General features: G+C 41.3%; 1 protein-coding gene across 4 annotated transcripts in view; it reads right to left on the reverse strand.

Annotated features, from left to right (window-relative positions):
• Positions 1-26,978, reverse strand: part of pcnt (pericentrin) — a 68,453-nt gene that overhangs the window by 29,398 nt on the left and 12,077 nt on the right. For 2 of the 4 annotated variants that reach the window (XM_034159469.1, XM_034159470.1), the window contains exons 8-36: positions 26,353-26,769; positions 26,053-26,271; positions 25,187-25,282; positions 24,704-24,847; positions 24,439-24,490; positions 24,174-24,253; positions 21,890-22,187; positions 19,622-19,722; positions 18,062-18,176; positions 16,080-16,206; positions 15,780-15,899; positions 15,605-15,671; positions 15,376-15,480; positions 15,169-15,280; positions 15,049-15,089; positions 14,840-14,974; positions 14,449-14,674; positions 14,215-14,332; positions 11,671-12,124; positions 11,327-11,524; positions 9,038-9,109; positions 7,738-7,842; positions 6,423-6,575; positions 5,647-5,793; positions 2,381-2,541; positions 1,801-1,973; positions 855-1,036; positions 568-730; positions 162-404 (exon numbers count right to left, since the gene is read on the reverse strand). In XM_034159469.1, the coding sequence (XP_034015360.1) occupies positions 162-404; positions 568-730; positions 855-1,036; positions 1,801-1,973; positions 2,381-2,541; positions 5,647-5,793; positions 6,423-6,575; positions 7,738-7,842; positions 9,038-9,109; positions 11,327-11,524; positions 11,671-12,124; positions 14,215-14,332; positions 14,449-14,674; positions 14,840-14,974; positions 15,049-15,089; positions 15,169-15,280; positions 15,376-15,480; positions 15,605-15,671; positions 15,780-15,899; positions 16,080-16,206; positions 18,062-18,176; positions 19,622-19,722; positions 21,890-22,187; positions 24,174-24,253; positions 24,439-24,490; positions 24,704-24,847; positions 25,187-25,282; positions 26,053-26,271; positions 26,353-26,769 (4,624 nt within the window). The remainder of the gene's footprint in view (positions 1-161; positions 405-567; positions 731-854; positions 1,037-1,800; positions 1,974-2,380; positions 2,542-5,646; positions 5,794-6,422; positions 6,576-7,737; positions 7,843-9,037; positions 9,110-11,326; positions 11,525-11,670; positions 12,125-14,214; positions 14,333-14,448; positions 14,675-14,839; positions 14,975-15,048; positions 15,090-15,168; positions 15,281-15,375; positions 15,481-15,604; positions 15,672-15,779; positions 15,900-16,079; positions 16,207-18,061; positions 18,177-19,621; positions 19,723-21,889; positions 22,188-24,173; positions 24,254-24,438; positions 24,491-24,703; positions 24,848-25,186; positions 25,283-26,052; positions 26,272-26,352; positions 26,770-26,978) is intronic. The other 2 variants (XM_034159471.1, XM_034159472.1) reach the window with 1 other exon arrangement.

Consider the following 26,978-nt stretch of genomic DNA (forward strand, 5'->3'; position numbering starts at 1 on the left):
TGAGCTCAAGTATACAAGGGTACCGTTAAGTCCATCACAGCTCTCAACTTTTTATACAATCAGAAACATGACTTTAACTCATAAATTGTGATCTTTTGTTAATCTTTATCATTCTGGTATACTATGTGTATTACTCTTTTGTTGTGTTCTGATCCTCTTACTTTTCTCTCTGTCATTCAGACCGGCAGCAAGATGATCCCTTTGTTGTAAGAGAATTGTATGCTCCTCACTGAGCTCTTGGTGCTTTACTTTGAGATTATCCAGCTCTGCAGTTACACCCTCCACCTGATGCAGCTTTTTCTTGAGATGTTCCAGCTCTTCTGCTAGTCTCTCCTCTTGTGCCTCCTTCTGTTGCAGAGACTCCTCTAGGGCGGCTTTTTCAGCAACATAGCCCCCTAGTAGCCCTGAACATATGAAAGAAAGAATAAAATAATAACAAGAAAAGAAACAGATTTCACCGTTTAAACTTTGTCAAGGCTTTTAAGTCAAATGCTGAATTTAATGAGAAGATGGCATATTTATGGTCGTGAATTAACTACTCGAGCAGTCAGGTGTGTAAATGCTCACCCTCTGCCTTGTGGAGTTCAAGCTGGAGCTGACTTTTCAGCTTGGCTTCATGATCAAGCTGTTCCAATAAGAGCTTGTGCTGTTGAATGAGTTTGGCAGAGTCTTCTTTGCCCTGAGACAACTTCTCCTCCAGAGAAATGTGGCTATCATGAGTCTTTTCCAACTGAAGAGAAAATCATAATATCTTAGTTTTAAATAGAAAATAATTCCACAGCAGACCCCCCCCACCTACTTTACAAAAATGTTCTATAAAGGTTAATGTGCACACTCCTGTGACCATGCATCACCTGTGTGTTGGCTTGATTGAGAAGCTCCAGGAGGGTCTCTACTGCATATTGCAGTCTGCTGCAGGCATTCAGTGCTGCTTCTTCTCCTCCAGGAGAGATCTGTGCATCAGAAACCAGGAGGCTCTCACAGAGCATTTGGGTCAGCTCCAGGTCATCTGATGACAAGTCTGCTACTGAAATACCTATTAAAAAATATATATATATATATATATATATATTAATACTATAAGAAAGCAGCAATGTCTGCTGCCGGAAAATTAAGTCAATGCAGAAAAAACAAAACTTGTAGTTCCTTGAATTATCCATTGAGGCTGGTTCCAAAACTGACAGTGGCAGCTCCCAGCCTGCGATGCATCACAGAACACCCATAATCAGGAGAACCTGGACTACATGTATCAGGTCATATATTGGGATATCATGTGTAATCCTGAGAAGTGTCAAGGCAGGTGCTGCTATGAAAGCATCACACAGTTGCTAGCCAGCCCCTCCGTCACTCACGCCCTCCTCTCTCTCTCCCTCCTAATGTCGCGCACCCCCTCACCCTACCTGTTACGGTCTTCCCCACCCCAGATATAGATCTATGACCTGATCACACAATGGTCCACACGTGTCATGCCTATCAGACAATGCTGCACAAGACAGACTCTCTGGACTGTGCGATCGGGTGTCACGTGCCCTGCACGACCGTGCCTGACTGTTTAGACTGTTCTGAGAATGCTGTCCGATGTTTTCAATAGCACCTCGACACTTCCGAAATGTGGGACAAATTTTCATTAGGCGGGGATTTGGGCTCATTCATCTAGTGTGACGGGGGTATAACATATGTTGATAAATTAAAGCCAAACATGTCCTTTTTAAGCATTTAAGAAATTATTGTTCTTAAAAAAAGAAAGAACAACAACAACAAAAATATCTCAAAACTGATATAATCCAGACATTAACAGACCTGATTCTTGTGCATTTTTGTTCCCTGAAGGTGTCCTCTGAATGGATTCCTCCTTAGATGTTTTGGCTCTGGTACTAATCCTTTGTCCTATGAGCTCTTCTGTTGTAATGGTGCTGCGAACAATGTCAAGTAGAATCTTCCTGAACTTTTCATTGGCCTGGTGTAGTTTATGTCTGGTAGACCAACAGTGATACAGACAACATTTGATGCAATCATTACATGTACATATGACACAGATACATACAAGACATAAATTATGTAAGCACTTTATCACCAAGATCTGATCTGTCATAATCTAAAGGTGTTATTTACCAATTCTCAACTGGCATCTCCCTCCTGTAGACAGGTTCAAAGAGCCCAGAAGCTGGAAAAAATCCCTCTCAAGTTGGAGTAACTCTAATTCTACCTAAATATCACTGAACATACTCATTTAAAAGCTTTTGCCTTATCACAGATAACTGGCAAACAAGCCAACAAACACAATCACCACCATTAAATTATGGACATGTTCTTTTTTTACCGCTTGCACGAAATATAAAATCTACTTAACTAAATGCAGCACAATCGTAACATCACTAACCTTTCCTCTTTAATAGTCTGCATGTCATCAGTAAGCATTTTAAGTAAGTTGCCTCCTTCCTGACTTTCTCGTTCTCTTCTTTGGAGGAGCGTTTCCATGGTCTCCATCTCTGCACTCTTTCCCTTCAACTCCCCCTGCAGACAGCTTATCTCTGTTCGTAACTGGAGAGAACAAAGCATGCATGGAGAGCATGACAAACAGACCAACTTCTGTAATAATTAACTGCACAGGTGACCAATGCTGCAGAGATGAGTTAAATGCACAAGGCATTCATGACAAGAACTTCAATTTAATTATTTATAGAGCCAAAAATAAAATCACAAAGGTATATTGGGTTTAATAGTGTCCAAAACACAAGACACCCTTCATGCCTGGAATTCCCCAATGATGAGAAATTCTCTGGAGAAATTACCCTAAATGTCACAGGGGGAGATGAACGCAAGCAAAGGAGAGCAGAAACATGACCGTCATCTGAAGTTGACTCAGATGTTGGCCAGCAACAACAGCAAACTTACACTGGAAAGGTTAAGAGACTGAGGTGAAGTAGTAGAGGGATATTGGTGCAATCTACAGACAGGGGAATAGCAAAACTGTAGCACAAAAAATACACAATACCACAACCACAATTTATTCATTACTCACATTCTCTGCCCCAAACACTAAGAGAGCACTCAAAACACACACACACCTCCAAAAAGGTCTACCAGTCCTCCATTTACATGGCTATGACATTTTCCTTACTCTGATCCTATTTGTTGACTGTTGATCCTGAAATTTGCCAAGGATGTTATATTTTAATTGCTGTCTTTCTTTTAGCAGAATATCTCTAATCCTGTAACCAAGATTGCTGTAATCAGACAGCTATAATTATACTCATGGGAATCAGGATTAAAGGAATTAAAATAATAGATTGAAATAGATCCACCCCTTATTCAAGACCAATACCTATACTTAATTAGTTTTCCTTGAACTAAAGCCTACCTCTCCATCAAATTTCACTGACATCAATTAGGACCTTTTGAAATATCCTGCTCACAGACAGCCTGCAACAAAAACATAACCTCCTTGACAGAGATAATAAAGTTCAAAATTACTGCAACACATATGTACAGGTACACAGACTGTATTCAAGCATACTTGGCTGTAGCTCTAGAGGTACCAGTAGCAGAGATCTCACAAGATCTGTGTTGCAACGAGGCAACAATGTCTGGATGCACTGCTGCACTTTTTCTTCCGTAGGCCGTTTCTCAAAGCTATATTCTACGTCTGCACGGATTCTTATCTTTCCTTCCTCAAGCAGTCCATTCTCTTCCTCTCTTCTAAATTGCACCTTCCCTCTCTCGTTCTTATCCAGCCACCTGCCTAAACAAAACAATGGTGTTGCTTAGACAACAGCAGCCTCCCAACCCCTCTTAAGCTCTTCCACCCTCATGGGGTGGGTGTTAATGTACTCAACCATTAAAAGCCAAGCTAGGCAGGTGCCACAGAAACAAACTCTGTATACTCTGGGTGATTGTGCAGAATTTACATGCTACAGAATGAACCTATGTGCAGTACAACAGAAAGGCGAGTAGCTACAGAGATCAGACATACGAGTCCTATGTGTTTTTGTTGCTCTTTTAAGTCCTCAAGATATATCAATGACCATGTAAAGGAGTTCAAGTATACTAATACATTTAAGTATGACTCAAATCCACAACAATTAACAAAATACAAATATAAACATGTGCCATAATGCTTCAATGATGCTTAACTGACAGTATGCCAAAGACATTTTAACAATATTGTCCAACCCCAAATCAGAAAAAATTGGGATGGCATCTTAAAAGACAGTGATCAGTGCAAGTAAGTAAAATACAAAGAAAGAATAAAATTCATCCCAGCAGATAAAAAAAAAAACAAAAAAAAAAAACAAAACAAACAAAAAAAACAGGATAATAATAAATAAATAAAATAAAACCCTAAACACCTGAGGTTTGTTTTTACGTGCAGGTCATCATGACTCACAGCTGTGGTGTATTCTGTCTTGATCAGAGATTGCTGCATTTAAACCTTGAATGCACAGTGTGTGATTGCCAGAGACTCGACCTTGTGAGCAGACGTGTGAGATCGACGTCAGGAGAACAATCTCACCATTACGGACGCAGAGACCGCTCCAGGTTTGACGCCACAGTCTGTGAAGGAGGATTGGGTGAGGTCTCACGCTCTTCAGCACACTTCCTGAGGTAATTTGGTTTTGGTGACTTTTATGAAGTAATGACAGTGGATTTGGTGTCCCTCACACCTGGTGTTAGTGAGCTGTCATGTTATGCTAATTGTCTAATCAGCTTCTGCTGCAGTGGAGATTTGAACTGAGTTGTTCTGTGCCTGCAGGGTGAGAAGCTGAGATATATTTAAGCCAGGAAGTGTTTGCTGATTGTGTGCACCCTTTTGAGCTGTGTCTCTCTGGGTGGAGAGTGTTGGACTCACCATGTTTTCTTTCTTCACAGACTCGGTTTGTCGCGGCCACCTGGGGGGTGCCGGACCATTTGCGCTGCTGAGAGCGCGCCGTGTTTTCACCTCACCAGACCGCGGACATTTTTGGTTGTTTATCACTGCACTCATTATAATTATTAAATTCTGTTATCTTTTGAATCGTACTCTGCTTATTTCGTGCTGGGTCCTGTCAAACGCTGGGTCGGTGCTCCGACCCAGCGTTTGACAGCGTTCTCCCAGGTGTCCTTGTGCTCCTGTTCCAGTGTCAAAGCTACATCCTTCATTGACAGCAACAATATAGGCATTTTTGAAACGTGCACAAACCAGTTCCATTGTACCTCTGTAAGTTGGACAATGGACCAACTTAATTTTCACTGCATCATTCACAAAGAGACCAACAGAATCACACCACATCGTGTGCCATTTACTTCAATCTCTCTACCCTGCACTGAGAAAAAATGGAGCTACCTCAGTCTGCAGCCAGACACGTCTCATCAGATCGTCTCCCTGTTCAGGTAGTCACTGTTATTTTACCTCAATCCATTATAACATGTAATGTAGTGCACACAAGACTACACACGTCACCATGCATAGGTTAGGATATCCTCTTGGTTATCTCATGAAGATCAAAATCCAAAGTTTGTTTATGAGCCATGGCACATTTTTGTCTTTGACCTGTGTTGCTTTGTATATCAAAGATGCAGAGGACACTGCATCTTATCCAGCACATAAAAAGTGATCATATGAACCGTGTAATAAATACTGGACTTGGTACAGGTTGTGTAGTATACCTGGGCCACCAGAGCATCGAGCTGCTGCATCTGAGCAGTGAGCTGGTTCATTTTGTCTGTGTAGCTGCGTTCCGTCTCCTCTTGCTCAGATGTGAAACCACGCCTCAACTCTTCAAGTGCCACTATCTTCTGTTCTTCACACTCGCTCTTTAAGAAGAGTAGTAATGTGGGTACAGATGTTAAGCAGTAGAGATTATACCCGATCTTAAGGTCGTAAATGGTTTTAATCTCCAGATAAGATTTTTACAGCTATTTCTCAATGAATTACAATTGACTAACAAATATTTGCAATGTTAAACAATTAAGAAATTGCAGTAATAATTATTTTAAGAAATACAGCCCTCACCCTTATTCAAATGGCAGATACACAAACAAACACTCCTGAAAGCCTACAGTTAAAAAAAACAAAACAAACAAACAAAAAAAAAAAAACAAAGATACAGACCAACAAGACCAATTCTATATGATGGTGGGATTAAGTGGAAACAGGATCCAAATTAAATTCCAGTGGGAAATGTCCCTTTTGGAATGAATGGGTACATCTGGAGCTTAGAGGGGGCAAAGCCACAACACAAAATCCACAATGTGATGTTTCACACACTATGGGCCTAGTAAACCCACTATCTACATAAATGAAATGGCAAAGATAGTTTTTAATATTTAACTACTGATGTTTACAATGTCGGCTAAAATGTATTTTAATGTTTAATAAGCCGACTCGAAACTATCTCTAGGGCTACATAATTTTTTTGTCTCAACCAAGCATTCCCTCTTACCTTCAACTGATTAATCCGGTCCAGCAGTTTTTCTTCTGACTGGACTCTGAGTAGCTCCACTTCTTCTAGGAAGTGTTGACGTTGTCTTGATGACTCCTCTTCAAGCTCCCTGCGACAAGCCTCCAATTCTCGTGCAGAGACAGCCCTCAGCTCCTGGACAACATGTCAAGTTTTTAAAATACCATAACATGCCAAATTGCTCCCAGGAATAAAATCCAAACAATGTGCCTCTAAAAAATTAACCATTACTACAGAATAAAAATGACTGTATAATCCCATTTCTAATGGGCTGTAAGAGCCAGAGACAAGAGGTCTATTACAAACAATTCGCCAGGCAACAAAAGGGAATTTGCACATATATACCGTATTTACTCCATTAAACTCCCCGGGGGCCTGCAATTTTTGTGAAGGGGGAATTTATTGACCATTGTTTGCGTGCACATGCCTGCATGCATGCTGTACACAGTACAGCCTTACGGTACGTATGGAGATGCGTACTGCATGCAGGAGAAGCAGCACAGACTCGAAATGAATGTTGTTTTCCTAAATGCATTAGCTGCTACATAACTGCATAAAATGGCTCTGCGCAAGTGTTTTTACTTGGCAGCGTTCAAGCTAAAAGTTGTGAAAGAAGATGAAGAGAAGGGGAAGCACCATGTCGCTCAGATTTTCCTACTCGGTAAGAAACACGTCCGAGAGTGGTGTAGGAACAAGGATAAGCTTCCAACCCTGGCCAAAACAGGAAAACGGCTGCCTGGAGTGGGGGAGGAAAGTGCGTTATCAGGACTTTGAAGAGGAGCTGATCAAATGGTTCGAGGAAAGGAGAACAGCAGGTGTTCGAGTGACAGGGAAGGGTCTGAAATACAAGGCACTGTGGCGGCATTAGCAACACGGAACCAGAACTTCAGAGCCTCGAGTGGCTGATACTTGAAGTTTCTGGAACGACATAACATATCAAGCAGACAATGCACATATGTTGCTCATCACCTGAAAGAAACTGACGGAAAACAAGGTGGAGAAATTTCTTAAGCATGTCTTCAGAATGCGCAAGATACACAAATATGACAATACGATTGATAACATGGACAAACTTCAGCTGCTGCACCGATTAACATGGATTGCTTATGTTTTGTCATGGCAATAAGGTAGGACTATTTCATTTTCATTTCACTCTGTTCTCTCAGCAATTCACAATGTCACTACATGCAATGTGCCGCAAAAAAAAAAACAAAATCGTGGGGGGGGGGGGGGTTTAACGGAGTATATATGGTATATAGTATAGTGGAAATACGGTGCACTTATGCATGACACACACCTGCAACTGCAACTGATGCTGTTCTTTGAGTAGCTCTTTCTCAGCAGCATAGTTAAGTGAGAGTTCCTGAAAAGCTGTGCCATGTTGTTGCTCTAGTTCCAAAACCTGAGAGAATATGACAAATGATCAAATTGGGAAAAATGCTTTTGGGGGGGGTTTACATCATATCACAACATAGCTTTGGGACACTTTGGATTCAAACGCCATGATTCAAGTTTCAAGTTAATATGTAAAGGTACAGATCATTAAATAGGTGTCATATATGTCACAGAACAAGCAGATCAAATGTGGACTTCTGTGACCCAAGTCATGGAAAACGTGCTACTTTAAACCTAAATTATGGCTGCGGGATGATCATTTGAACATGCACAGACACTGCAAGGGTCAGAATGTTTAATATCAGGTTAAAATCATGTATAACCATTAAAAGTAGATTTAAAATAAAAAAAAATAAATATGCACAATATGGGCAGTGACTGCACTGCAGCAAAACATTCATTAAGGTTACCAATTTGAGATCCAGCCAACAGTTTATTTTGTCTCTGTCTGATCATAAGGCATTTTCACACATCAAAGTCCAGATCAAAGGCTGCACCAAAGTGCAAGCTCATACTATACCTTTGGTTTCATACTGCAATGTTGGAGTTGGACTAAAGCGCTTTTTACGATGTATTTACATTCCGACTTCATCTACGTGGGCTACATCTCTCCATACTTCACAATGATTGGCTTGCAGAAGTGTGTGTGTATGGTGTATTTGAACATACACAAAAACCGCTACATAGAACCTCTGAATAAATGATCACAATTTGCATTTGTCTGATATGAACCTCCATGCACTTAGGTCATCTCCAGCAAGTTTTAATCAGGTACATTTATTCAGTTATAGTCCATTGGTTTCCTCTTCTATCTAAATTTGGCGCAACCAAAAGAGGTTGTCTCTATCCAGATCAAACTGAACTATGGTCCTCCGTGTTTGCAGTGTGAGAACGCTTTTTGGATAGTTCTGACTTTTGGACAAAGTACAAGAAGGAGGCAGGTTGCATGCTACAGAATGAACCCATTTTTGCAGGTTGCAAATCCTCCAGAAGTGTCAATTCATGTAGCATTTGTCTTCACCAACAAAAACCAAGTTTATTTGAATTTAATACTTTATTCAAATTAATTAAGGCACAGAAAGATCTACTTTAATTTAGTTAATGCAGTGCAAGTTAATGTGCACTGAACTTTTATAATCAGTCTTGTCATGAGAAAACAAATCTTTAGTAGCATATCAATGTAGGCATAGTATGTTAACTACCTGATTCTTAAGCATCTCCAGAGCCTTGCAATGTTCAGCATCTAAGGCCTCTTTTTGAGCAGCCAGCTCAATCTACAAGAGAAAAAAAGGAACAGAAACTTATTTAGACATGACTGTAAGATAGAATTCATTGTGACAAGTTTGTAAAGAAATCTTCAATAGAGTGTAAGTTTACTTTTTTTTTTACAACTCTTTTTATATTAAAACATTGTAATCCTCTGATTGCTCCTCAAAAACCTTTATTACTATGCAAAAAAAAAAAAAAAAAATTGTTTAGGAAGTTCATTCATGACAGTCAAGAGCTCAACCATGTCGGGAGTTCCCAAAAGCAACTATACACCCAAAACAGAAACATAATAAAGATAACACGCTCTTTGTTTTTTAAACTGATGAAACATTACTGGTACAAAACCTCTGAAGAAGTACAGCTAACTCTGTGTATTCTTTCCTTACTATACCAATTTTATAGTGGGGGTGGCATATGGAAAATTGTCCTTATATTAATTTAATGACATCACCAGCAATACAAGCTGTAGGCAACAATAAAATACACAACCAACTACACTTGTACAGTAGTGCTCAGAATAATAGTAATGCTATGTGACTAAAAATATTAATCCAGGTTTTGAGTATATTTCTTATTGTTACATAGGAAACAAGGTACCAGTAGATTGAGTAAATTCTCACAAATCCAACAACACCAAGCATTCATGATATACACACTCTTAAGGCTATGAAATTGGGCTATTAGTAAAAAAAAAGTAGAAAAGGGGGTGTTCACAATAATAGTAGCATCTGCTGTTGACGCTACAAACTCAAAACTATTATGTTCAAACTGCTTTTTTAGAAATCCTGTGAATCACTAAACTAGTATTTAGTTGTATAACCACTGTTTTTCATGATTTCTTCACATCTGCGAGGCATGGAGTCAACCAAGTTGTGGCACCTTTCAGCTGTTACTCCACTCCAAGATTCTGTAACAACATTCCACAATTCATTCACATTTCTTGGTTTTGCTTCAGAAACAGCTTTTTTGGTGTCACCCCACAAGTTCTCAATTGGATTTAGGTCTGGGGATTGGGCAGACCACTCCAAAACATTAATTTTGTTGGTTTGGAACCAAAATTTTGCTCGTTTACTAGTGTGCTTGGGGTCATTGTCTTGTTGAAATGCCCATTTCAAGGGCATGTCCTCTTCAGTATAAGGCAACATGACCTCTTCGAGTATTTTGACATATCCAAACTGATCCATGATACCTGGTATGCAATATATAGGCCCAACACCATAGTAGGAGAAACATGCCCATATCATGATGCTTGCACCACCATGCTTCACTGTCTTGTCTGAACTGTGGCTTGAATTCAGAGTTTGGGGGTCGTCTCACAAACTATCTGTGGCCCTTGGACCCAAAAAGAACAATTTTACTCTCATCAGTCCACAAAATATTCCTCCATTTCTCTTTAGGCCAGTTGATGTGTTCTTTGGCAAATTGTAACCTCTTCTGCACGTCTTTTATTTAACAGAGGGACTTTGCGGGGGATTCTTGCACATAAATTAGCTTCACGCAGGCGTCTTCTAACTGTCACAGCAGTTACAGGTAACTCCAGACTGTCTTTGATCATCCTGGAGCTGATCAATGGTGAGCCTTTGCCATTCTGGTTATTCTTCTATCCATTTTGATGGTTGTTTTCTGTTTTCTTCCACACATCTGTTTTTTTTTTTTGTCCATTTTAAAGCATTGGAGATCATTGTAGATGAACAGCCTATAATTTTTTCCACCTGCGTATAAGTTTTCCCCTCTCCAATCAACTTTTTAATCAAACTACGCTGTTCTTCTGAACAATGTCTTGAACGTCCCATTTTCCTCAGGCTTTCAAAGAGAAAAGCATGTTCAACAGGTGCTGGCTTCATCCTTAAATAGGGGACACCTGATTCACACCTGTTTGTTCTACAAAATTGACAAACTCACTGACTGAATGCCACTACTATTATTGTGAACACTCCCTTTTCTACCCTTTTTTTTTTTTTTTTTTTTTTACCAATAGCCCAATTTCATAGCCTTAAGAGTGTGCATATCATGAATGCTTGGTCTTGTTGGATTTGTGAGAATCTACTGAATCTACTGGTACCTTGTTTCCCATGTAACAATAAGAAATATACTCAAAACCTGGATTAATCTTTTTAATCACATAGCACTACTATTATTCTGAACACTACTGTATAAGCATTGTCCTTTATCCTGTGATATATCAGTTTAGTACATATTTAAATGAATAAATCTTTGCTCACGTTGTGAACATGTTTGAGCTCTGCAGCCAAGGCACTAAATTTCTCCACTTGCACCTGAGCGGCCTGCTTCCTTAGTTCCTCCCTGATGGACAACTGCTCAGCGCTGTGATGCTCCATTCTTTGCACGTGGTCTGCCTCCTGGCGATTCAGGTCTTGCTGATGCCTCTCTTTAAGTTGAACTATTTCATCACGGAGTGTCTGAGGTTAATTAAAAGTGACAAAGAAAGATACAGAAAAAGTTAAACACTGAAAACCTAAACAATGATAGCACTGCGTGTCTAATGAATATTGAACTTTATCCAGAGCAGGCTCCAAGTGTAACATTTTAAGCCACGCCTACTTACCTGCACTTCATTTAGGTATGTGGTCTCCAAAGTGTCCATATTACCCAGCATCCTCTTTTCCAGTTCATCCTTCTCTTGCTGATGTTTTTGAGATAGCGCTGCCTCCAGCGCCTCAAGACGAGTCTGACTGGTCTCCTGTAAATCAGCCTCCAGACTAGCGAGTTCAGTATTTCGTTTTGAATTGAGGGAAACTTCCAAGGCAACAAGCTGAGTCTTGTGCTTCAGTTCAAGCTCAACTGCCAAAGCTGCCAGCTGATCTCTGTGACGAGCATTGACTGAATTTAATTCAGCTTTTAATTTGTCACAGAGTGCTGCCATCTCTTGAGAGTGTTTGTTCTGCAGCAAAGTTCTCTCACATTCCAGTTCAGCTTGATGTTTGTCCAGTAGCGCTGCCACTGACTGTTCATATTTCTGGGTCAAACACTTTTCCAACGCTGCTTTTTCTTCTTGCAATCTGAACACAAGACACACAAATCCATTGCACCTAAGCATCAGCAGCACAGTGACTCATTGAAAACGAATGGCCCTCAAAAGTCACAAAAAAAGGGCAAAATGTGAATGGTTATGATCACATCTCTTGGTGTGTGTGTGTGTGTGTGTGTGTGTGTGGCAGGGGGAGGCATGAAAATGAAAAACACTCGATAAGGGCACACGCACACGCACACACACAGCATGCATATTTTTGACAAAAGCCAGACAATTCTTTCTTGCACTGAATTACATAATGGCAATGTTATGTATGTAACATTACTGACCGACAGGTTTCATTACAAACACAGGGCTGTGAAATGAAAATTGTGAAATCTGAGGAAAATTTGCAGGGGGTCTGGGGGGGTGCAGCTCCCCAGGAGCCGGGGTCTAGGGCCCTGTGGGGCCCCAGAATTAAATTTTTATCTAATGATACTTTTTCAGCATCTCCTGGAAGAACAAATCTCAAAATTAGTGGATATTTAAATGATCCTACATTCAGCCTTTAATTTGACCTGTCAATGATGACGTTGAAATAACAGAATATGACGTGGAAGTAGAACCTGGAATGATTTTCCTTTTAATTGTAAACCGAATTATGCATTAACTCAGAACAATTAAACTACATGAAATTTATGAGGACTGAAAAGACTGTTACAGCATTTCAAAAACCACAGCTAAAGCTTGTACAATATTTGGAAAATCAGGGTAAAATATCAATAACATACCTTATAGTAAAAAGTCACATATTCTTGTGTAAATTCATGCAGCCTAAATCCATTCAAAGCCACAATGTCTATTTTACAATGAAAGAAAGTCTAGATTAGTGAAAAAAAGTCACATAATCTTGTCTAAATCAGGTTTGAACAGCAGAATGTTTATTTTCCAGGGAGAGAAAAATTCTTACCGTGTTTCCTGATGGCACACTTCACTTTTCCGGTTTGTTGATGAAGCCAGCGACAATTCCACGGATTCTTGTCCTTATAAGACTTTTTCAAACAGTCTTTCTCGCCATCTTCTCTCTGTGCGACGTCGCTCCGTGACACAGACATGCTGCACAAATCTTCTTTTAAAAACTTGAAAGCTCTGAAAGTTTGGGATGTCCACATGCTACATTTCGCTTAAGCGCCGCACAGGAGCCACACAGCATCACCGCAGCAACCAACTAGTCCTGCTTTATGACAACTGTCATAACAGCTACGCTTTGAGTGACATTTTTCCTCCGCGAATCCGAGGAAACTGATTTGTATCTGTAACACACAGATCAGTGCCTGCGGACTTATAAAACTTACACGATGTCGTAAAAAAAGAGAACGCTTTGCGATAAGCATTTTAAAAACTCAGTGATGATCACGATTAAAGAGTACATCACTAACACCCCACTCCCCTTCCCCATGATGAAATCTGTGGAATCCCGCGGATCCGCAGAGTTTTCACAGCCATGCAAACAACACCCAGAAAAATTGCTTCATTTCACTATGAAAGAAATGAAGCAATTAAAAAAAAAAAAGCTGAATTAACATCTGCATCCCTTTTGATAGTACTGATTATACACTCAAGGCACGTGGAGAATATCTGACACCTGAGTAATACTACCAGACAGACTAACAAATGCTCCAGAAAACACAAATTCCATGAAGGAAGTAATGAACTGTTTCATACAGAATTTCTTCCTCAATATCAGCAGAGGGAGCCTTTCCTTACCAATGTCGCCAGTGTGCTGTCTTAGGGGTTGGTAAGGTTACACCTTACTTGTGTGAAGCGCCTTGAGGCAGCTTTGTTGTGATTTGGTGTTATATAAACTAAATAAATTAAATTAAGCTGAGTGTAATCCCTGACAAACCCTTAAACCCCAGGTACAGTCAATATTTTAGAGAGGTATTCCTCAAGTTCTGGTCCTCAGAGACTCGTGCTCTGTGCCCAACCCCCCAAAAGTCACTCAGTGCTCTACCCACAGCTCATTAATGAAGATGTGGTAGTCACCAGATGTAGCTCGTCAGTGCAAGGAAAGATTAAAAATTTGCAGGGCTGGACTGGAGAGCACAGGTTAGTATTTTGAGCCTGAACAGATCTTACTTCTGTTGATCTTGCTGCAGTTGCTCGGGAACAGTGTGCTTGATCTCAGCTGTGTTGCAGCTCTTTGCACTCTGCACATCACTGTCAAACTGGTTTAGTTTCTGGTTCACTATTGAGTCTGCAAGACAATGCAACAAGTTTGATACTTCTGGAGAAACAATTTAAAGCCATTCAATTCACAACACTAATCCAATTGTAAACTACTGACATGGCAATCCTGTAAAATAAACTTACCATCTTTGTTGTTGAGTGCAGAGTGTACAGAGTTTAATTTCATCTTCTCTTCTTGAAGTTGTTTTTCAAAGTTGATCTTCTCCTCAGCCTCTCTCTCCAAATCTGCCCTCAGTACACTCAATTGTGCTTCATATTTCTCTCGAAGCTCTTCTACCAACCTTTGCATTTCCTCCTGTAGACAATCCTTTTCCTGTTTCTGGGTGTTCTCCAGATCAACACACTGAGACTGTTTAATTAGAAGAAAACATGACTTCAAATCCTCAAATGACATTCAAAACCTCTGTTTCAGTGCAGTGTCAGTACATGACACTGCAAAGATTTAGTTTGAATTTACACAACAACAACAACAACATTTCACTTTATTTGCTGAGGTGGATGCATACGGCTGTACCTGCTGTGTATTCCTCTGCAATTCACCATCGTGCTGCTTATTCAAAGAAGACAGAGTGTTCTCCAGTGTTTGGATGATTATCATTTTTGTCTGAAGCTCCTCTGCATGTTGCCACATCCTCTGTTCAACCTCCAGCTAATTACAGATGACAATGTTGCATCACACGCTCCATAAACCAATTGGGTGTACAAATGATGTCCTTTCCTCACCTCAGCCTGCCTTTCTGCCTCCAAACTGACTCGTGTCAGCTCTAGGATGAAAAATAAATGAGGGTTTAAACACAAAATACTATACATTCATATACACTGAAAAATCAATGAGTGCAGTACCTTGTAAGTGGCTTTCAGAGAGTCTGGCTCGGAGTTGCTCTACCTCCAGGGCATGCTGAGTCTTCAGTTTCTGTAAGTCTTCACAGTAATGGTCTGTGAGGTGTGAGCGCACCTAAAATTACAATGTAAAACAATTATTTCTGAGGTGTTTATTTCCTGATTTGGAAAAGAGTTGCTTAAATACATAAGGAGTTTTTTTAGTCTAACCTGTTGCAGCTCTTCCTTAAAGGAAAGTGTCAGCGATGTTCGCAGATCTTCCAGCTCTGCTCTGTGTTTTTCCTCCAACTGAAGACGCAATGTACCAAGCACATCCTAGGGGAACAGCAGGCGCTGTGTCAATCATGCCCAAAATCAGTCTAATTTAAACATATGCCAGGTAAAAGCAGAGATTCAAAACAGCAAATTTTACACAGTGATTTTGTTAGACTGAAATTACCTTGCATTTCTCAGTATCACAAAGTGAATCTGACTTTTCTTCATCAGCTTGCACTATTGATATGAAACTAACACAGAGACCAAAGTCACAGACCTCTCCCCCCAAAAAACATTAGGCTAGTTGATGCATCTTTTGCTCTACATGTCTGTTCTTGCATACAGCTCTGTTGTTATACCTGTCACCTGTAGTTTTAGTCACAGTTTCTTCCAAGGCGTTTTCCACGAGCTTCAGCTGAAGCAGAGCGATTTCTTCTCTGTAGCTCTCCTCTGTTGACTGCAGCCGTTGCTCAAAGTACCTTAGGGTATCAGAATTTTTTGTGGCAGAAGGGTGGGAAGGTGAAACATATTAGAAATATGTAGTGTGACAAACAGTATTATTACCAATCCAAAGTAATAACCATCAGAAAAACTCTTTCTACTGTAAACATGAGGTTTCACCAATAGCTATTGTGGTACTTGAAAATTGTATGACAAACCTCCGCAGACTCTCTAACTCAGCCTCATTTTGCTGTTTGATTTCCTGTTTTTGTTCATTAAACTCCATCTTTAGTCGCTCAATGTCATCAATACAAGATGATCGAGCTAGAAGCTGCTTCTTCAGCTCTGTAAAATACAATGGACAGCAAAGACAGAAAAAAGAAATTCAATCGAAATGTATAAGTACTAGAGATGTAAGAATAAGGCTGTTCAGTTTTCCTGTTACTCATCACACACTGTCATCACTGGCAAAGGACATTTTCATGCATTAAAGGATTAACCAGTTTTATGCTGTACTTGAGTTTTTCTGAATATATTTATTGTGTATTTCATCGTCGCGTCTTCCGAAGAGGAAGCAGAGACTGGTGACTCAGAGGCGGACTCATCCATTACCCAGGCCGAAGTCACCGAGGTGGTTAGAAAGCTCCTCAGTGGCAAGGCTCCTGGGGTGGATGAAATCCATCCTGAGTACCTTAAGTCTCTGGATGTTGTGGGACTGTCTTGGCTGACACGCCTCTGCAACATCTCGTGGCGATCGGGGACAGTGCCTCTGGATTGGCAGACCGTGGTGGTGGTCCCTCTGTTTAAGAAGGGGTACCGGAGGGTGTGTTCCAACTATAGGGGGATCACACTCCTCAGCCTCCCCGGTAAGGTCTATTCCAGAGTACTGGAGAGGAGAATTTGACCGATGGTCGAACCTCGGATTCAGGAGGAGCAGTGTGGTTTTCGTCCTGGTCGCGGCACACTGGACCAGCTCTACACGCTCCATCAGGTGCTTGAGGATTCATGGGAGTTCGCCCAACCAGTCCACATGTGTTTTGTGGATCTGGAGAAAGCGTTCGACCATGTCCCTCGGGGCACCCTGTGGGGAGTGCTCCGGGAGTATAGGGTCCGGGGTCCTTTGCTAAGGGCTATCCGGTCCCTGTACGACCGCAGCAGGCACTTGGTTTGCATTGCCGGTAGTAAGTCAAACCTGTTTCCAGTAGACGTTGGCCTCTCCCAGGGCTGCCCTTTGTCACCGGTTCTGTTCATTATTTTTATGGACAGAATTTCTAGGTGCAGCTAGGGTGTAGAGGGGGTCTGGTTTGGGAACCACAGAATCTCATCTCTGCTGTTTGCGGACGATGTGGTTCTGTTGGCTTCGTCAAATCATCCCCTTCAGCGTGCACTGGGGCGGTTTGCAGCCGAGTGTGAAGCGTCCGGGATGAAAATCAGCACCTCCAAATCTGAGGCCATGGTTCTCAACCGGAAAAAGGTACTTTGCCCTCTTCAAGTCGGTGGAGTGTCCTTGCTTCAAGTGGAGGAGTTTAAGTATCTCAGGGTCTTGTTCACGAGTGAGGGACGGATGGAGCGTGAGATCAATAGACGGATCGGTGCAGCATCTGCAGTGATGCGGTCGTTGTATCGGACCGTCGTGGTGAAGAGAGAGCTGAGTAGGGGGGGCAAAGCTCTCGATTTACCGATCGATCTACGTTCCGATCCTCACCTATGGTCATGAGATTTGGCTCATGACTGAAAGAACGAGATTGCGAGTACAAGCGGCCGAGATGAGTTTCCTCCGCAGGGCGCTCCCTTAGAGATAGGGTGAGGAGCTCAGTCACTCGGGAGGAGCTCGGAGTCGAGCCGCTGCTCCTCCATGTCGAAAGGAGTCAGTTGAGGTAGCTCGGGCATCTTTTCCGGATGCCCCCTGGACGCCTTGCTGGAGAGGTGTTCTGGGCACGTCCCATTGGGAGGAGGCCCCGGGGAAGACCCAGGACACGCTGGAGGGACTACATCTCTCAGCTGGCTTGGGAACGCCTTGGGGTTCCCCCGGAGGAGCTGAGGGAGGTGTGTGTGGATCGGGAGGTCTGGGCGGCTTTGCTTGAGCTGCTGCCCCCGCGACCCGACTCCGGATAAAGCGGAAGAAAATGGATGGATGGATGTATTTCATTAAATTTCATAGGTGAAAATAAAACTGAGATGGTTATGCTGTGGTTCTCACCTCCCAACTCTTGGCGACTAGTCCTCATGCTCTCCAGCTGGATCTGTAGCTGACTCATTTCTTCTTTTGAGCTCTGCTTCAGTAAGACCTTTTCCTCTTGAAGATTCACAACCTGTTTCCAAGATAGAAAATTCATTAGTTTCAAAATTCAACAACTGATTTAAAACTGAGAGCATGCTTTACTGCAGTGATTTTCAACCTTTTTTGAGCCGCGGCACCCTTTTTATATTTACAAAATCCTGCGGCACACCACCAACCAAAATAATATTATAATGCTATTACCTCTGGTTTTGCGCAAAACCCAATTATTGCAATAGAAAATCGATACAGAAAACACCGCATTTCGAAAATCCTCAAGCATTTTGCGCTCTGATCTCAAGTAGGGCTGTCACGATTAGGAATTTCTGGAGACGATTAATTGTCAGACATATAATTGCGATTGACGAATATATTGTCTATTTTTTTTCTTCTTTTTTTCCCCTTCTTTATATTCTACTATTGTAGTATAATTACACAACTCTGGAAGAACGTTTGGCTTCTGTGAGTGGAGAAACTGGGAATGGTGCAACATTTTTAGTTTTTATCTTCATTTTACATACAGTCCCAACTTTTTCTGATTTGTGGTTGTTTCTGTTGCATTTCTGAAATTGTTTCTCCTCATCAGTCACGTTTTGTGCTTAAACACTGCATTAAGCTCAAGATTGAACAAATAAATACCTTTGGAAAATAACTGCTGTTAAAGTTCAGATCTGTGCGTCTGAACATTGTTTTTTTTTTTGCGGCTCAGTTCATTCATATATTCTCATTTTTAAATATGTTTTTAAAGCTATTTGACCGTTTATTTCATCTCATGAGCTCATACATTCAGCATACGACGCGCACATGGTGTGAACAGGACGGTAACGGCAGAATCACACCTTTAGAGAAAGTTCAGAGAGAATTAAAGGCAGCTTGTTCACTCGGGTTAAAATCCTCTCTGCTCCGCGCTCGCTGCGCACTGAACGTGTCGCGCCTGCATTCAGGAATCTCCCTCACCCACCCCCTCCCTCGCAGTCTGCAGCCTGTTAACGCCGCACGCACACACAGGCACAGAGGCAGACACACACACCGACAGCTCCGCATTTTAGACGGCTTTTGAAGAAGACGGCACTGTTTTAATCTGCCGTCAGCCTCCTTGTTATTGTCCCGCTTTAAGACGAGAGCGAGGCTGCAGCACGTTTGACGTCAGATTCTGAGTCGTTTTATGCTTTGTGGATAAAATAAATAATTCACGGTAATCGCGAATATGAAAAATAATCGCGAATATGAAAAATACCCACGGCACCCCTGACGATCGATCACGGCACCCCGGTTGAGAATCACTGCTTTACTGTATACTCTCTCCAAAAAAAAACAAAACAAAAACAAAAAAAAAAAACTGAGCCAGCTAATTAGCAGATATTTTCAAAATCAAAATATAAAATTAAACAAAATAAAAGTTAAACACATTGTGCCGCAAATCAATCTGTGCATATACCCTTATTAAAAAAAATAAAAAATAAATAAAATCACTCAGCTCACCTTTTGCTGCAATTGTTCTTTCTTTTCCTCCAGACGGTGCACTTGCTGCTCTTTCTCCAGCAGCACTGACTTCTGATTATGAACCAACTCCTCCAGTGCACCTAAGGAGCAGTGACAAGACAGTGAGTAAAAGAACAAGTGTAAATGCAGTGAAAACAATTCTCTCACCAGAGGTGATCTTGAAGGCCAATCAATAAAATGAACATTATACCACATTTGTGCAACAACAGTTTGGCAGAATACTCAGAAGCTGTTAAGATATTTCAGTGAATTTTATGACCTTAGAAAGGGGCCCAGGAACAAGTAAAGAGATTGTGGGTTGACACTGCAGTCTGGCAACCTAAGGAAGGCAGCCGGACGCTACTGCATCTCAGTATGTGTGTTGAAGGACTGTGCAGATCAACTGGCCGGGGTCCCAACTAGGATATTTAACCAGTCTCTGCGCCAGTCTAATGTCCCGTCCTGTCTGAAATCCTCCATCACAGACCCTCTCCCCAAAAAAACAGACCACTGACAGTCTCAATGACTACAGACCAGTAGCACTGACCCTCATGGTGATGAAGTGCTTCGAGAAGCTCATCAGGAACCACATCATGACATTTATCCCACCCTAATTCGACCCACACCAGTTTGCCTACAGACCTAATAGGTCTACAGAGGATGCCGTGATCACTGCCCTCCATGCAGTCTTGTCCCATCTGGAGCAGCGGGGGAGCTATGTACGGATGCTCTTCATAGACTTTAGCTCTGCCTTTAGCACCATCCTCCCCCACAGACTGGTGTCCAAGCTGACAGATATTGGACTCCCACACTCTATTTGCCTCTGGATTAAGGACTTTCTCACAGAGCACATCCAGAAAGTTAGAGTGGGCCCCACCTCTCCACAGCCATCAGTCTCAGCACCAGCTCAGCACGGGGCTGTGTGCTGAGCCCCCCCATCGCTACACACATGACTGCACCCCCGTCCACCACAGCAAGACCATCATCAAGTACGCTGATGACCCCACAGTAGTGTGGCTCATCTCTAGGGAGGATGAGTCCGCCTCCAGGAATGAGGTAGAGGGACTGGCAGTGTGGTGTCGTAACAACAACCTGTTCCTGAACACATATAAGACTAAGGAGCTCGTTATAGAGTTCAGGAAAAAGAAACACAAAATCCGACTGCTATCAACGAGGTCTGTGTGGAGAGGGCCTCTGACGTCCGATTTCTGGGGGTATACATCGGCAATGACCTGACCTTGGGACTGCACACTGAGGCGCTGATGAAGGCCCAGAAAAGACTACTTCTTGAGGGTTCTCAGGAAGAAGAACATCTCAGAGAAACCTCTGGTGTCCTTCCATCACTGCAGAGTAGAGAGGGTGCTAACCTACTGTCCCTGTGCATGGTTCTCTAGTTGCAAAGTAGCATAGAGGAAAGACTTCCCAAGGGTCATACGTGCTGCCCAGTGGATAGTCAGAGGCTGTCTGACTTGAAGAGCTGCACAGCTGCAGACACATCTGCCGACGCTTCAGATCCATAAAGTCAAAGACAGACAGACTAAGAAATAGCTTCTACCCATCAGCCACTACTTACCTAAAAGCTACTAAATAATGTACCACATGCAATAAATCATCACCATGTGCAAGATTTATATATATATATATATATATATTCTGAATGTGCAATATTTTTCTGACAAATGTTTGCCTGGATGATTGTATGACTAGGTTTTCATTCCCATTTTTATAGACCCTTTACCTATCTGCCAATTTCTATTTTTACATTTTTGCAGTGAGATGGTATCCTAAACTCATTTCAATGATAAAGATTTTCTGATTTCTGTATAATGTTGTTCTGTGTCACAGCTCGACACAGAAGCAAAACTATTTCTTAGATTCCTTGAATTTGTTACCTGGATTTTCTAACGCAAAAAAAAAAAAAAATCTTTTGGAACACACTTCTGACTTTGTATTTCCTCCTCCAGTACTCATTTTATATATTACTTAACACACTACACATCTACCAATACAATGCACCTATAAATGACTAAACTCTGGGAAAGACTGTGTAGTTACTGACAAAGAAGTTGACAATCACAAATTATAAGATTGTGTGGAGCTACAGCAACAAGATTGATTACATTTAGAGTTACTTCAAACTCTGTACAATTCATTCTTGTATTTGTATTTTATTCTGATGCTGGCTCACAACAATACACAGCATATACAAATACAGTGTTTTTCAGATATGTAAAACAAGTGAGGGAGAATGTGTATAAGAAGACTTACAGGCAGCAGCATCTCTATCAGCCCAGGCTTGTTTCAGCTCCTCTTGTAATTTCTGCTCATGCTCCTTACTTAAAGTCTGGAATTCCTCCAATCTTGCCTCTGACTGCTGCAGCTCTAACTCTGTGTGGGACAAAGCTTCCTGAACTTCATTTAGAGCTTTGTTGGTCTGCAGGAGGGTGTTCTTGTTGTCGGCAAATTCTGCTCGAGTACTAGCGAGACTGTTCTCAGTTTCTGATAGCGATGACTGAAGGTTTGACAAGGAGCTCTTGTTTTCTTCCTCCCACTTTGATTGCAAAGTCTGAGAAAAACACAAGCAAAAGATTACATGATAAAGAAACTGTACTGACTGTTGTGCTCATAAGTTTACATCCCCTGACAAAAATGTGTGAAACATTGGACAGTTTTGCCAAAAATTGAACTAACCAGGCACATAATCACCCAAGTTTACATACTCTTGAATGTTTTGACTGAAAAGTTGACACAACTTGGTTTAACTGGCTATTAAAGGTCCATTTCCATGCCTGTGACATGTTTGATTGTAATTAGTGCCTGTGAATAAATAGTTGCATTTTTAGTGGGCAGCACAATGGCTTAGTGGTTAATACTCTTGCCTCACAGTAAAGGCACTTTTCTACTACACAGAACTAGCACTACTCGGCTCGACTCTACTCGGTTTGGTTCCAGGTGCGTCCTTTTCTACTACAAATAGTACCTCTTCAACATGGGCGGGGTCAGCAGAGCAAACTGCAGTGATGTTGGTTTTATACGCGACACAAACATAAACAATGGCAGACTCCGTGTGTTTACTGCTCTGTGGAGACAGCTGCTGGCGGCGAGATGAAACACACTTGAAAAGTACAGAAGACTTTGTCCTCAGGTTGCTTCCCACCTGGTCCTTTGTGTGTGTAGTTTGCCTGATCTCCCCATATTTGCCTGGGTTCCCTTTGGGTGCTCCAGCTTCCTCCCACCTCCAAAAACATGCAAGTTAGGTGAACTGAAAATGTTAAATTGACCGTAGGTGTGAATGTGTTTGTTTGTCTATATGGGTTGGCTCTGCGATAGATTGGCAGCCTCTCCAGGGTGCAATGGCTACTGAGTCATGGGGAAAACGTAGTTGAAGTATAAATAAAAATAAACAGGAACAGGACACTCGTACATAAAACAAGATATCCAAAGAAACATCCAATGAAATGCCAGCCAGTAGCCTTCAAAATTTGATAAAGAAGTAGAGGATTAGCTGTTCTGCTGACACCAAGCCACAGTCAGTAAGACCAGCAAAGATTTCGGCCTCAACTGCCATGAAGATTGTTCAAGAGATACAAAGAAAACCCCTCAAACTATTTCAATTAAAATACAGACTCACTATAAGAATGTGGTGTGACTTTCAAGATCCACAATAAGGAGTCACTTTACCAAAATGGGCTGCACGGTAAGGATGCCAAAAAATAAAAGCCATTGCTGTACCAATGGCAGAAAACAGCACAATTTCCCAAACAGCACATTGACAAGTTTTAGAGCTTCTGGAACAAATTGAACTTTATGGTCCCAAGCATAAACACTATATCTGCAGAGGAGCCAACAAAGTCTATAACCAAAAATGCACCATCCCTACTGTGAAGTATGGAGATAAACTGCTGATGTTTTTTTTTTTTTTTAGCCATAATTGACAGCAAAATGATTACAGATTTTGTCAGGAAAAAAATGGAGGAGAATTTGCACTCATCAGCCTGAAAGCTACACATATAATGAACTTAAACTTTCCAACATGACAATAATCTGAAGCACAAGGCCAAGTTGACCCTTCAGTGGCTACAGAAGAAAAAAAGTGAAGGTTCTATAGTGGCCATCAGAGTCTCCTGACCTCAATATCATGACCCATTTTTGGAAGATCTCAAATATGCAGTTCATCAAACACAACCCAATAATTTACTGGGCCTGAAGGCTTTTAAAATCAAGAGCGAATCAGCATTGATGCTAAAGGGAGCAATACTCATTATTAACATCTCGGGGTATGTAAACATTTGAACAGATCATCTCATTTTCTTTATTTCCATGTTTTATTGATGGCACTATTTGTGATGCCTTGTGGTTTAATTTAATAGCCCAACAAAATAAAAGTAATGTGTTTTGCCTAATTATTTGTGTGTTTGGTTTTTTTAAGAATAGTACACATGCTACAAATTCTGTCAGGGTAGGGAAACTTATGACCACAAATGTATGAGCTTATATTTCTTGATACAATTTAAACGTATCATTTGTGTGACTTTTTAAAATAAAGCTTGACCTGTATCTCTTTGGACTGCATTTCCTCCATGGAAGCTCTCTCCTGAGAAATTTGAGCCTCCCACTGCTGCTTCAACTCATCTGAACATGCAAATAAAAATAAAGATTAGGTGATCTGCAGCACCATAGAAACTGAAGGCTACATTTGTCATTGTGCTCATTCATACCCTGTACCAGCTCCTAACAAATAGGGATGACTCATGCACATCCATAATGGCACATGCTCAGTACACTTAGGTGCAAAAAATTTAATTACACTCACTAACCAGTGCTTTGGAGCAATTCACATACTCTCTTCTCCAAGTTCTGGTTCTGCTCCTGGTACGGTGGGGTGGAAGTCAGAAATATATGTAAATAATAACAACTGTACAGTGTGTAGAATAAGAGGGTATAAGCCAATATCTAAATCTCCAGGATTACTACACTAAGTAACAAATTAGAGTAATTGTGACAAATTTACAGTGACCACAAAACTGTTAGGTGGAAAAAATAAGAGACAATTAACTATTAGTGTGTACATCTACAGCATACTTGTATCTGCTGCAGTTCAGCCTGGTGGGCAACCTCCAAGCTCTCAATCAACTCGGAGGAGATCTTACTCCTCATTTGATTAATCTCCTCACTGTGTTTGGCAGTCAGCTCCAGCATCATTCTTTCATGCTCTCGTTCAGTGACCTGGAGAAGATCACAGAAAATGGCAGCCATGAGAAAATCAGGTCAGGTGTGGGAACATATGCCAGTGTTGTGTCTCCCAAAAGTGACAAACGAGCATGTCCTTGTCATTTTCCAGCAGCTGGGGTTCTCATGCTGATCATGCACAGGGAAGTACTTGGCTATCATGTCACAGCTGACATTCCTTCACACTACGAATAGTTTCACAAAAGATCCCAAAAATGTCAAATGTATACAAAACAGAATTCAACTTAAAAAAAAAAAAGATACAGGAAATAGAAAGGTCTAAACACCTTTGAGCATAAGGAGAAAAAAATAAATAAATCGCAATTTCTGGGATACCTGCTTGATTAAGAGAATCTGTTTCGTCTGCTGTTCTTCTGTACTATTTTTCTGATCCAACAGCTCCTTCTCCTGCTGAGTTTTCAACTCAGAAATCTATAAATCAGAAATTAAGAGTATTTACAACACTAGAAAGTACAGCGAAAGTGCATACTGGAACTGGAGCAGCTTAGAGAAGCAGACTTGTAACAGAGGGCCATAGGTTCAATTCCCTGATGAGACAGGGGGAAAAAAATCACTAAGGGGTACATTGAGCAAGATGCTCAATGTGCAGTTGAGCATCTTGCCAAACATGACTGACATCAGTGTACAAGTGAATGGGTGAATGTGAGGAATCATTGTAAAGTGTTTCAAGAGATGGAAAACCACTATATAAGTAACATTCAATTCACAAGGAAAAATGTTGTATTGTTTTGTTTTCGATTGCAATCACCAAAGCAGTCGCGAAAAGTGCAGTTTTTCAGTTCCCAGTGGAGAAGGGAAGACAAGGCAAATGTGAGAGGACGTGTCGGTAAGTGTTAGCTGACACAGCTAACCAGAGTAGCTCCATTCTCTCGTCTGCACAGTCGCCTCGACACGTTTGAGCTCTGGGTCATAAACAAACCGCAACGCATGTCCACTTTCCACCGCCTCGTCACTTTTAATTTGCATTTTCACTTTGTTTGCATGTAATTTGCCCAAAAACTGTGCAGTGTTTCTGTCTCCGGAAATAGAGAAATTACATCATATGCATCACATTTCACCTCTTTAGCGCCCACCCTCAAATGAGACTGTACTTACCCTACACTGTTACTCCAATCACTTACATGCATTATTTCAAGTTACTGAGGTTTCTGCATGTACTGTAAGTTTCTATGTAAACCCACCTCCTGTCGATGTTTCTCCAAAAGATCTTTTATCTCCTGCTGGTGAGAATCCCTGAGCCTGTCTGTAACCTCTGCGATAGCCAAGGCTTGCCTCTCCATGACAGCCTTCACCTCCACCTCCCTCTCCCTCTTCTCTGCCTCCAGAAGATGCCTGATATCAAGGAGCTCTTTCTGCTTTTCCTGCCGCTCCTCTTCCCATTTCTCCCTCTCTTCAGTCAACTGTAATTATTTTACGTATCACGGTAAGCAAACTCAAGTTTACATTTACACAAAATGAGTCAACAGTTGAGTGTGCCTGACCTCAACATCCTTGGCTTTTAGCAGTTCTTCAAACTGTTCAAGTTCCTCCTCAAGTACCTGTTCCATTTTTTTAATCCGTCCATCCATTTCTTCTTCCTTTTTTCTATGTTCTTCCCTCTCTTCTATTACCCGGGCCTGTGACTCTTCCAGGTTTGCCAGGTTTTGCTGCAGACAGAGAATCTGGAACTCTAGATTATGCTTCTCTTCCTCGGCCCTGGTGAGACTGCTCTGACTCTTCTCCAGTTTATCCAGAAGTCTGTCTACTTCCATTTGGACATCTAGGACCTTTGCATGTGATGTTTCAAGCTCCTTTATTGTTGAAATCAGCTCCACAGACTTCTGAGTTAGCAGATCTTCTGCACTTTTATGCCTCGCTTTAGTCTCCTCAAGTTCTGACATGACTCGGTCACAATGGTCCTTAAGCAAGGAGAAAGAGAAAACTCTTAGCTTTAAATGCAATCATTTTATCATCAGCCTTTTTTTTTTTTTTTTTTTTACTTCTGACTTCTCTTTGACACCTTTAAGTAAAACCTGTACAAATGCAACAAAACTTTAAAGCACCAAATCAGTTATATTTTATCTCAATGGCATTCTCCATATATTACATTCTTTTGATTAAGGTAGTT

This window comes from Thalassophryne amazonica, chromosome 19, assembly GCF_902500255.1.
Source record: "Thalassophryne amazonica chromosome 19, fThaAma1.1, whole genome shotgun sequence".
Lineage (NCBI taxonomy): Eukaryota > Metazoa > Chordata > Actinopteri > Batrachoidiformes > Batrachoididae > Thalassophryne > Thalassophryne amazonica.